General features: G+C 37.8%; 1 protein-coding gene across 3 annotated transcripts in view; it reads left to right on the top strand.

Annotated features, from left to right (window-relative positions):
- SLC9A9 (solute carrier family 9 member A9) overlaps window positions 1-12466 on the top strand; it is a 175851-nt gene that overhangs the window by 117223 nt on the left and 46162 nt on the right. For all 3 annotated transcript variants that reach the window (XM_015637763.2, XM_033516636.1, XM_015637762.2), the window contains one exon: window positions 8870-8915. In XM_015637763.2, coding sequence (XP_015493249.1) covers window positions 8870-8915 — 46 coding nt within the window. The remainder of the gene's footprint in view (window positions 1-8869; window positions 8916-12466) is intronic.

Here is a 12466-nt window from a genome sequence, read left to right as displayed (position 1 = left end):
AAAATAGTACAGCATATCTTATATGGTATACAAGAGAATATACCTTCAGCCTGCTTTGTACAGCCTTGGGTCCATCAATCCATACAAGTCCTTACCATAATTCCCTGCTGTTCTGAGCACTTCAGACAGAACTTAGGTGAACATATTTCAAAGCAGGAATTAAATATGATCTTAAACAATGCAGCTGATTTACAAACTTCTTGTGAAAAGAGTGGCCTAAATGGGCAGATGGGTGACAGCTTTCATGGCACCAGATGCCAGCAGCAAAGGCAGAGGCACTCACTCAGCATGTTTTTTTGGTTGTAACATGTATTAAGCTTGACCAGCATTACTCTTCCCATGCAGCAGCTCTCTGCACAACTGCTCCCAGTACAGGCTCCATGTGATAAATTTCAAATGTCAATGCAAGAGATGAAGTGCATGATGTATTTTCCCCATGCCGTGAGCCCAGGAAACTTAGAGTTGGTCACCTCATTATTTAGACTAATGCCTCAGGAGGATTTAATGTTTTACTTTGGGTTAATCACATTAGCAATAATATAATGCATCTACCATGGCCTGGCTTCTTTCCAACACTGTGCTGTTTATGTTCAAGGAAAATAAAGGGACAGACACCTAAAGTGATTCAGAGAACAAACATCTTACTGCCCTAAAAATCATTGACATAATTCACTGGAGGGAACTGTTATTTCTAAGCCAGAAATTGACTAATCTCATCTATAGGATTTTGTCAAAATACATCTCTTTGTGCAGTTTCTTTTCCTTATACAGATCTTCTGTAAAACCAGTTCTCATTTTTCCCAGCTGACTAAGTTTATTAGCAGCCTAAGTAAGACACCAACAAAAAAGCCTAATTCCATAATTATTTTTTTTTAATCATCTCCATGGATTTCATAAAAGTAGCAGTTAGGATATTTACTGTGTGCAAAAATGATACTTTTTGTAATGCAGTGGTGTTTCTGTCTTTCTGCATTAACTGAAAATGCATTTTTAATAATGTTCCAAGGATTTTTTATTAGTATGTTTCCAATATTGTGTACAGAGCATTTGATCTGTAGACTTCCTCACAGCATGGGGAGAGGCATGGTAATAATAATGAAATTATTCAGGACACTGAGGCTGATAAATATTGTGGTTTTTTTTACTGCCTCTTATTGAAAAGATGATACACAGATGCATCTGTGTATCTAAATCTCTCCATCTGCAACATCTTAAGTTAAAGCAAAAAAAAACACCTGCCATCACCAGTATGTCCTTAAGACATATAGGTTGGGGTCAGTCCCAGTAGGTGTTACTGCAAACACAAGATCTTTGACTTAAAGTAATGGAAATCAAAATACATCTGCCGCCCTTTTTTTTTTTATTCCCCCCAAACGTTTAAGATTTTGGATAGGAGGCATCACAGTCACCTCGTGACAACCTTCCCACACTGTGCTGTGATTCAGTATCTCAAAAGCTCACCTTTGCCAAGATTAACTGGGCTGGCATTAAAAAGAAATAACATCATTACACCCAAAAAAGGGTCCCAATCCCATCCTTTCTTTGAAGTCAATGCTGCATCAATATTATAATATGATATTTAGGGATTCTCTTATTCTCTGAGTCCCAGTTCTCATCTGAGATATAAAACTCAGGTGAAAACTAAATTGCAAAATGACACCTTGCTGAGAAAGTGATAATTGCCCTGCATATCTCAGCTACTACCATGCACACTCCTCATATCTGAACTTCTCCTGCAGTTTTATAAAATTATTCAAGTCACATTATTTTTCATGTGTTATTTTCCAGTTTTTCTGATTGGAACACAGTATTCCTGAGTGATGTGACCCTTGTAACCACATTTTTCTCCAGAGTTGTCTCCATCTCAACTGAGTCTGAACAGATTTTTTCCAATCCAAACAAAGCAAATTTTTAATAATTTTATAACATTTTGATATCAAATAATCTACTGTTTGCATGAGAGTTTCATTTTAGAAGTCTTCTGGTAGCAGTTATCCTGAATTTTAGATTCACTGAGGGTTTGGGGTTTGTTATTTTTCTGTAGCTATGACTAAAAATAAAAAATTCAGGAGGATTACAGTCCTTTCAAGCTTTCCCATCCTTTGCCCATAAATCTATGTCTGATTGTGTACAAGTAATCCCTTCCCTGCTCAGTGAATGCAGTGTTAATGTGGAGGGCAGTGACTATGAACTGAGTGAGGCCGTGCCTCCTTAGAACCCTGTTCTGGAATTCCTGCCCTTCCTGCCCTTCAAAATAAGAGGGAGATTATAGACAGAATCGAAATGCTTGAAAAGCAGACAGTAAAGTGCTTCCCTTGTTCTACAGATCTCAGGTTTTACATAAATGAGCTGCATAAAATGATCTCTTTCTTTCAGTGAGTAAATGACAGCAATGCCAGTGAGTGCCAGTCTGCAGTTAATGTTAATGAAACCCAGACTGATGAGTGATGCCAGTTCAATCATAAATGGAAAGCTAAAATGACCACCTCATCCCAGTGTAACTCAAATTCTGAGAAGGTGGCAAAAATATCAGGGAAACTGTCTTTGGCAAGAGGCAGTGCTGGTGTAACTCTGCTCCTGTGAAGTCAATGACACCAGTGGCATTGCTTGACTGGGAGCTGGGAGACCTGTGCCAGGAGCCCTGGGGAAACTCTCCTCATACACCACAATTCAGAGCCTGCTCAAAAGCCAGTGGGGGCATTTTAGGATAAGAATGGATTAAAAAAAACTTCTCTTTTGGTGCAGGGGGAGTGGAATGGCCCACATACAAGCACGTAACACACAGACCAGTCATTACTGAGGAGGGGAACAGAACAAAGATTTGTCAAACTGTCAGAGGGATCTGAACATTGCCAGCAATAGAAAAACAATTGCATCTGAGACACGTTTTCCAAATAAAGATATTAATTTCACTATCTTTTTGAAACTTAAGGTCATATCTAGAAACTAGAACTTGTGGATGTCTTATAAAGCACTACAGTTCTTTCTTCAGCCTTATCTTCTATTTCCATTTACCCATTATCTGCATGCATTTCACCCCACCTTTATTTGGCCACCATTTATATGGGCGTACTAATTTAACTGTCAATTCTGCAACCAAGTAGTTCTCCATATGTCCACCAAAAAAGGTACATAGACTTTGACCACAGAACAAATGTTTAACATTTTAAAAAAAAAATCTCACCAGTTTTATGAAATTCCAAGTTCAAAAGTCAAACTATATCACTTTTACCTCTTACATGATTTGACAAGCTTAAAATTATACTTTTTGTTCCCTTTCAGCATGTTGTGTATAGAAAGCATTAGCTACATGACAAACAGCTGTCATAACCATTTAGGAAGCATCATTTACCTGAAAATTTCTTTTAACCCTCCTCAGCATGAAATCAAACAGATTTGTTCTTTCTGCTGTGAGATGCAAGTGATTACTCTTGCCTTAAACTTAAACTAAAGTGTTTTCATTTATTAACAAAATCAGCTTGAGCTGAACTTTGAAAATCTATACTCATGCCATAATTCCTCGTGGGTTTATGTCAATGAAATACTGTGCTATAAAAAAGCAGATGATTTTGACAGCATAAGTCCACAGAAAAAGCAGCATGTAGCAGTAATAGAGCAATCTAGAAGCAAAAGCAGATTTTAGCTATCAGTTTGTTAGAAATACACATCACACTTACTGCCACATGGACAAGAATAATGCCCTGAGAAGTCATTATTTATCCTGAAGGTTTTTTAATTTCAATTACAATGATTTATTAGAGATCACGAAACAATTTTTTTTTTGATTTTGCTCATGTTTCTAGTCTTTACAGTTAATAATTCTGTACTGAATGCAATATGCTGATGATGGATAGCTACAAGCTTGAGATTTATTCATGCAAAAATATTCAAGATTCCTGTTGCAAATGCCATTTAATGGCCATCCTTGAAAATTGGGTTCTAAATCACTTACTCAAAAACCCTTCCTGGGATGTGTAGCTTTTGAGATGTAAGCTGAGGCTTAAAGACTGGTTTAGTTACAGCCAGACAGCCAGTGGAAGGCTGAGGTGATTCCACTGACAAGGTGAGTTCTTCCAGTGAAATCTTTGACAAGCAAAGAAGCCAATATTGTTATTAATTAACTTACAGCAGCACTCTTGGAGCTCTAAACAAAATCACAGCTGTGCTAGATTTTGTACAAACATAATGAAGGATGTGTACTTAGAAGCCAAATACACAAAACAGACAAGCAACAGGGTGAAGGAGGTATTGTTATCCCCGTTTCATAGTATGAGGCCAGAAGTGGATAGAGATGCCAGACTTTTCACCTCTTGCACTGCTCTTGTTCCCCCCTGATGTAGAAAAGGATATAGAGGACACTTGGCTAATCCTGACCCTTATGTGACAGCTTGGTGATAGTCCCTCCTGTTCCATCAGGTACACGTTTACCATCCTACACTTAGACCAGGGGAAGATTGCTACTTGCATTAGGAGGTATTTCTCTTTCCCAAGCTTGATCTTTTGTTTATTAAATCATTAGCTGCATTAAGTAATACAAATATAAACAATTTCTCTAGGGACTTCAACTAGATAGAATCAATTACATGTTCTCAGAACAAGTTTTCAAATAAAAGCAGTTCTGGCTGCCTCAGCTGGGGCACAACTGACCCATGTGAGTCTGTGGGAGTTGCAAACCAGACTAGGTAGGACTGCAAGTGAGATTTAACTTGCATGAACCAGGCTCTCTGTGCCAGTACAGAAAGCCTACACAGCCCCAGAAGGATCATTTCAGTAATCAGAATTCAGATTTCAGAGAAATGTCTCTATTTGAAAATTTCCCAGCACTTAAAGTGAGGGAGAGCTGAGAATCACACTTGTAAGTATAGACACCAACAGTTCTGTTCTGTGTGCCTAGATCCTCATGAAGATGTGAGTCTATACAGGTTTTTTTGGTGGCTTCACTGTAGAAAGCAGAGATTTTATCCTACACTGTTGATTTTGTGGTGATGCAAGGGAATTAAAAGTTTACAATGCCTGAATAGTGATTTACTACTCAGTATTCCTAGGGATTGGGTGTGTATTTCTTACTACTGGTTCCCCTGACAATTTGGGATTTATCTTTTGATCCAATTTCATTTCACACCACAAACGAAAAGATGTTATATACAACTGCTTTGTATTCAGTAACAAATTCCTTCTCTTATTACCAAACACATTGTGACTCTTGCTAAAAAAATGATGCACTTGATAGCACACAGGGATTTAAATCCCATCCCTCTGCAAGGGGTACTTGTGCAGATTAATGCACAGTTCCCAGCAATTCTTAAGCCTAATTGCTAGAGGCTGGTAGAAGTCAAAAGCTTCCCTTCCAGATTTTGAGCATAGCAACTCAAAGCATTCTCTGAATCCAGGTTTTGATCCAATCCTTATTTAAAAACAAAAAAACCACCACAGCACATGCCCTACCACACCCCAATCCCCCACCCAAAAAAACCCCAGAAAGGACAACACAGAGAAGCTGTCATGCTTTTGATTTCCTTCCTATCTAGAGCATTTGGACCTGAGATATTACTAAAGCCTCTCTAAATACATAAAGTAAACCTCACTGCAGTGTAAAACTGATTAAGAAGTCTTTGCATTTGTCTTCATGGAAGAGTAATCATCCTAATGTTTAATGTATAGAATAAAAAGATGCAAAAACAGGCAGAAAAAAAGCATACAATATTTAGAAGACAAACAAGGAAAAGAGGGCAGCCAGGGAAAGTGGGACAAAAAGAGAGAAGAGAGGCCTCAGGAAGTAAAAGACAACAGAATATGGACAAAAGTTGATAGCAAGAAAAGAGAAAAAATACTAAGAAAATATCTTTCTGAGCATCCATTAGATGTTCTCACAGGAATGGAAACCTGAGAATGTTAAAAGGGGAAAGACATTTGTACAAAATTATCAGGATATTTCTTAGAGGCAGTTATAATAATTCATACATATTTTAAGCTCGCAGATTCTACTGGCAACAGCATTAGATCTAGCAGATCTTTTGAAGAAGTCAAGGCTGTAAACTTGAAGTGCATATCTGTGATTAAGTTCAGTCATCTTGACTGTGTCATATAATTTGGTATAGTTTTCTATTTCAATATTTAATATTTAAAAATAGCATTCTACTTCATGTCAAGTGTATCAGAGTTAATTCTAGACCATGATTTTCAATGCTAGGGGCCTGGCTTCCAAGCCTAAGTTTGGATCTGAAATAATTAGCCACAATTTCAGAACTGGCTGGACTAAGTCTGCTTAGTTCATACTTCATAAAATTACAGAAATGTATTGCTATTTTAATGCATTAAAGAAATCTCCCATATAATGCAAAGGATAATTTGGTTCTTTTCCCAAAAGACTTTAAATCACTTGGTAATACTGTGGTATCCAGACTAATTCCCAGTAGTAAGATACTATTCCATGATAAAAACACCAATTACATCTGACCATGTATTTTAAATTAGGGCAACGAACAGACCAAAAATAGTGTCAGCTCAGGCTCTGTGAATTCATGTGACATAGAAGCCTCCTTTTCTTTTTCATACATGAAAAATCTGTCTGATTTCCTTATTGGTTTTTTTTTTTTTTTCTGGCTTTAAATGTAATACTCCTGTTAGGATGTTATGTGAGAATCTTCATTTGTGCCATATTATAAGCTGTTGTCTGCAAAATAAACAAAGCAAAATGTTTAGCTGTCTCTGTAGCTATAAGGATGAGAAATTATAGATGCAGAGAAGCTTCAGCACATGAAAAATTCTGCAGAACTCAGAAAAAAAAATTGGATTTACAATACCAGTTAATTCCCGTTGTCAGTGGAATTAGCTATTAGTTATATCCTTGCTACTAAATCAATATCACAGCCAGAAACTCTGGTCCTATCTTCCCCACGGCCTTCCCCTTTTCCCATTTGCTATTACAGTCCTTTGAGTCCAGGGTGAAATGTCTTCTGTTGTCTTAGCTCAGTCTCTAATAAGACATCACAACTCCAACACACCCAGTCAGCCAGAAGTGGTGGTTTCTCAGCTCCAGTAAGGTGAGAACTGCGTGAAGGCTAAATTACTTCTGTCCCAGAGCTGACCTTTTTTGAGGTCAAGTTAAGCTCATTATGAAGTGTTGGGAAGTCTGCTGTAGCCTTGCCTTCTCGTGTAGCTGCACCTCTCTCATGTACACACTCTGAATTGTTCTACCTGCAGAGCTCTGCACTCCTCCAGCCAATGTGCTGCTGGTGGCTTGATCTTGGCCAGGCCCTGGTGAACACACCTCACAAATCAGCACTAATAAACAGTGCCTGTGTGCTAGGGAAACAGATTCTGATTCTCACCTGGGTTATGAGGTTGGGAACCACTGCACTGGTATTTGAGCCCTGCTTTAGCCTTCACTCCAGCTGCTGTCCTTACCCTGCACCCTCTGCAGGGCAGGGCTGTCCCACACTGCTCTGCTTTACTGGACACTTCTGTTGTGCACATGGCAATGATAAACCCACTGTCAGATAGCTGGTTAAACCTCTGGGTATTGATTCTTTTCTTTTTCATATGTAAATGTTTCCATTTTAATGAAATGGATACACCTTACTTACTTTATTCCAAACTAATAAATAGGGTTAGTGTCATCAGAAGCTTTTCCTTGCAATTTAAAGGCCAAGAGAAAAAGAAAAGAAATCTGCTATTCATTCAGTCTCCTTGTTGAGTCACCACCAGGATGGTTATTTTTAATAAAAAGATAGAAATATTTATGCCTGAAGGACTCAGGTTTGTTGAAGATCTAGAGCTATGATAGAAAGAAATGTCTTTATTTTTTTGTCCATTCAGTATTTACATATAAAAAGCATCTGCTTTGCATATAGTTCCTGTCATTGTCTCCAGCTATGCATAATATTCACAGGAAAGAATGCTGAGGTACTTAATTGTTAATACTAAATATTATTTTAAAGTATAATGTGACATGTTATTACCAAAAGCAAAACTATACTCAGGAATGAAGACTATCAGAAAAACAGTAAGGTGGCCTTAAATTAATATCTAGTGAACGGCTATATTTCCTTTGCATCAGTAAATACTGGTTTAGCTTGGTGGACCTGCTACTATGTGAGAGCTTGTGAGGTATATGGGGGATGTTGGTCACCTTAGATGTGGGCTTCAGATTTGGATCCATTATTTATCATCCATCATTGTTTTCCATACTTTCTTGTGTCTTTCATCAGCACAAGACTCTGTTGTTCAACTTAAAACATTTTGCAGTTGCATTTCTCCTCAGGTCTGGGTATCAGTTATAATCAAAAAACGTCAATTCTTCCACCACTCCCTTTAAACAACCAATTTTATTTTTTTCCCATCCATGTGGGATAGGAAAATGCCACCCAGTTTATCATCACCTTGCACATCACTCACTGCAGTCTCCTTTCCCTTCTGGGTTGCTTCCCTATACCTGGTGTGCCAAGTAAAGCCTTTTCCAAGTGCTTCAAGAGATCCATAATGTCAAGAAACACTGGAGCTCTGTAATCTCATCCTCCACTAACAGCTGCAGTACCTCAGCACTGCTCTTCTGTCAGCAATTAGGGATTTCCTAGCACAAATTAACAGCTTGAATGTCTCTCCCCAGAGGTGGCTCAGAACCAAGATAAAGATCTACTCTCAGGTGTTAGGAGAGGCAGTTACAAGGAATCTTAAATTTTTAGAAAACTTCAGAACTTCCTTAAAAGGTTTAAAATGTGATCCTAATACTTTCCCAGCTCTACTCCTCATTTCTCACCAAGTAGAAAATGAATGACACAAGAAACATTTTTACACTCAAAGTTGTCTAATATACAGCAGATCATTACCATATGTCCTCAGGTTTGTTTTTTTGGGTTTTTTTTTACAGAGTTGGTGTAGATCCAGATGAAGATGAAGCTAAAGCTGCAAGCCAGGTATGTCAGGCTTTTGGACATATGTGCTGAATTTACAAGTGTTCAGTGTTTGGCAAATCATGGCTGCATCTGTGGAAATGAGACATCTCAGAACAATGTTTAATCCCTCAGAATTAAAAAAGACAATGTATAATGTTCAATTGTAGTAGGTCAGGTGTATGAAAATACTTTCCAGTTATTTTTCACATGGAAGCCTAAGTACATTCTGAACTTGAAACCTCTGAAGAGAGCTCCTGAACAAGCTGCAGCTGTTCTTCTGTGCCCTTCCATTTTCTGTCACACACACACACACACACACATATATATATATATATATATATATATATGGTGCAGTTTCAAATGCAGCACTGGCTGCAGCAGCAGAGGAAATCTGTCAATGCACAGACATGTCCTGTGGCTCAGCACAGTCAGTGGAACAGCAGTGGGACTGTAGAGAAGCCACAGTACAGCCGACAAGGTACCAAAGCAAAAATCCAACAAGTGCCTAATGCTGGTGATAACCATCCCATGTACCCTTTAGACAACACAGTTGGAACTAAAATTTAAATCATCCAACAGCAACATAAATGTAGAAGATAAGCTGAGGAAGATGTAAGATACTATATTCATTTGAAAATACATTAAAGATACAATTAGGCAAAACTTTAATATATCTTATGTACTGAGTATTCCTAACATTTACACGTTTGCAGGTATCTAAAGGCATATAAGGTGAATCTCAATTTTCATTGTAACAAGTAGGATTGGGGTGCCTAATTATCCTAATGCTTCTTTTAAAAGAAGGAAAACAAATATTATTCACACTGACCATATCCTTCATTTTGCAACCCAGTCACTACTCATAAAGGTTTAGCATAACCCTTCATTGCACCATTTATTCTGAGGGCACTCATGCTAACTTCACTTTCCTAAGCACCTTGGTAGAAATTCCTGCAATGCCTCTGTCCAAATTCTGAACAAGAGCAGGACACAGAACCATAGGCTATTCTTGATTGGAGAATAGAGATACAGAACTGCAAAAACATTCTGCTTTTCAGCACTCATGAATTACCAAAGATCAGGGAATGCGGAATGCAGCATAAAATTGACTGAATGCATGTTTTGCAAAAACGTGATTTCTTCAGAGGCCACTAAGCATTTAATTTTCTCATTCTTTTACTGAAAATAATAATATTTATTTACAACAGTAACAAACCCAGTGTCCCAACTGTGCTCTGTGAATTAACACCTATCTCTCCTGACAAAACTGAGCAAGACAACACACAAGGTGTAAATAAATATAACACTTTTCATGCCTTGTCATGTCCACTTCAGCATTCCCTACAGCAGTATATTATACCTTGGAAAATAGTTTTGCTGTTCTGATTATTCTTCCCCTCACCCATGCTACTTTATTTTCATTTGTCAGATTTTTTTTTATATTTGATATCTCAATCTTTTCATAATTCAGACCTTTGCTGCTTTCTCTGTAGCACTCACTGTTTTAGCTCAGTACCTATCATAATTATTCGAGTTGTTTCTTCTAATTTTCTTTTTCATCTCATACCTCTCTCTCATTCCTCTTCTTCCCTTGTGTTTCTGTTTTCTTTCTCTTTATTTCCAAAATGATGTTTTTGTTTAGTTTACCTTTTGTCACTTCTTCTTATGTTACTGTATTCTCACAGTGAAAGCAGTTGATTTTCCTACACATCTATCCCTGCACCAATAACGGGTCAGGTGCCAGTACCTCCCACTGCCAGCTAAAGCTCTTGCCCAGATCAGCTTTAAGCCACGTGCCCACTCAGTGCTGTCATTGAAGCTGCAGGGAAGATTGTACAGGAAATAAGAACAAAATACCTTCAAGAATATGTTTAAAAGAGAGCAAAAATTGATGGAAAAGAAACCTCTAGGCTTTTCCCTGCCCAGTCAGAGTACTCAGCCAGAATGGGAAAGCTACAAGGTCTGCTACCAAGATTTGAGTTTAACTCCCCTGTGACCACTATAGCTACCAGGACATGGGTACCCTGCTGTGGTGACCCCACAATCCATGTCTGTAACCATACTTAGATTTTTTTTAAGAGGTAGAATAAACCCTAAAGACCTTCCACCATATGGGTACTATGTCAGATGCAATGCCAGCTATATGACTGCAAAACCCTTTTCCTTCCTTACCTCTTCATCTTTATCTCCCTTCTTTCCTTCCTTTGCCTCCCAAAAATTCAGTTTTCTGTGAAGACATTTGATTTATTCAATAATTCTATGTACACAGTATTTCTAAACTTCTGATTATGTTGTATTTTGGGCTACCTGAACCAATAATTTTGTCAGTCAGTTGGCAGAAAATTCCAGTTCAAATAGTAGGACCTGGAACCCAGAGCTCCTTCCCTGAAAAAGTTATAGAGCCTTTTCATGTACAATTAGCATCTGCACTTGACCATACCAAGATCCATCAAAAGCATATCTCAGTCTCAACTCTGTCTTGCCACCCTTAAATTTATCATTAAATAATTATCACAGCATAAGCATAAACAAAAGAAAGTAGCATCATATTCATGCTCATTTACTTATTGAGGGACTGTCATGACTTAGTTCTGAAAGAAATTGTGCAATACATACTATAATAACATATATTATTGTACAGAAAATAGTATGTAGAGACAAACTGCTTTGCTGCATATCATGTACATTCAGTGTATAAACACCAAAAGCTAACTCTGAAAAGCACAATGCAGGACACATAATCATTAAGCAGAATTACAAAGTTGGTCTATTTAAAAAAGGCAAAAGCTTTATGGCAGTGAGCTATTTAACTAAATTTCTCTTAAAAAGACAGTCAATACCATATTTCATTCAGATGGTTTATGTATCTCCAATTCTGCTATGTTAACTTCAGTTGAGAGAAGGTAGAAATATATTTTCTACAAGCACTTCAGAAAAAAATTTGTAGATATGCTATTGATTTCAGGAAAAAGCTAAATAGCCTGAAAACCCCTTATCAATACCATCTCCATCAAACTAATCTGCATAGTTTAACTGTCCCTACATCTCTGTAAGAATAATAAGGAATTTACTTACACTGTTCTCATCAGTTTAATCTACCAGCTGGTTGGTGAATTTATTGCAAAGACTAATGAGAGGAATCTCCATATGGGCAATTCCCATACGGAAAAAGAGATGTGAGAAATTTTGGCATTTTCCCTTCCCAGAAGGAAAATTTTTCAAAGGGATAGAGCACTCTGTCCCCTACTTTTGACCTCTCTGAACTGTAGGGAAAGTGAGAAGTTACTTTTTAAAATCATAGGATCCAAAATAGGATCCAAAGATCTGTGAGAGCCTTTCAAGAAACATTCACACCAACATCTCCTGTCATCACTTGTACTGTTTTCTGCAGGAGCTGCAGAACTCCAGATAACCACCCAGATTCCCACTACTGCAAAAGCTGATAACACAACACAGATTTCATGGACAAAAGGAGGAAGGTGCAACACATGTCAAACTGGAAATAAAAGAAGGCCCAGGTCATGACCAGAAAACCCTTGGGGGATTATCCTCTTATGTAGACTTCTTTGTCC

Source organism: Parus major, chromosome 9, assembly GCF_001522545.3.
Source record: "Parus major isolate Abel chromosome 9, Parus_major1.1, whole genome shotgun sequence".
NCBI lineage: Eukaryota > Metazoa > Chordata > Aves > Passeriformes > Paridae > Parus > Parus major.
This window is presented reverse-complemented; position numbering and strand designations above follow the sequence as displayed.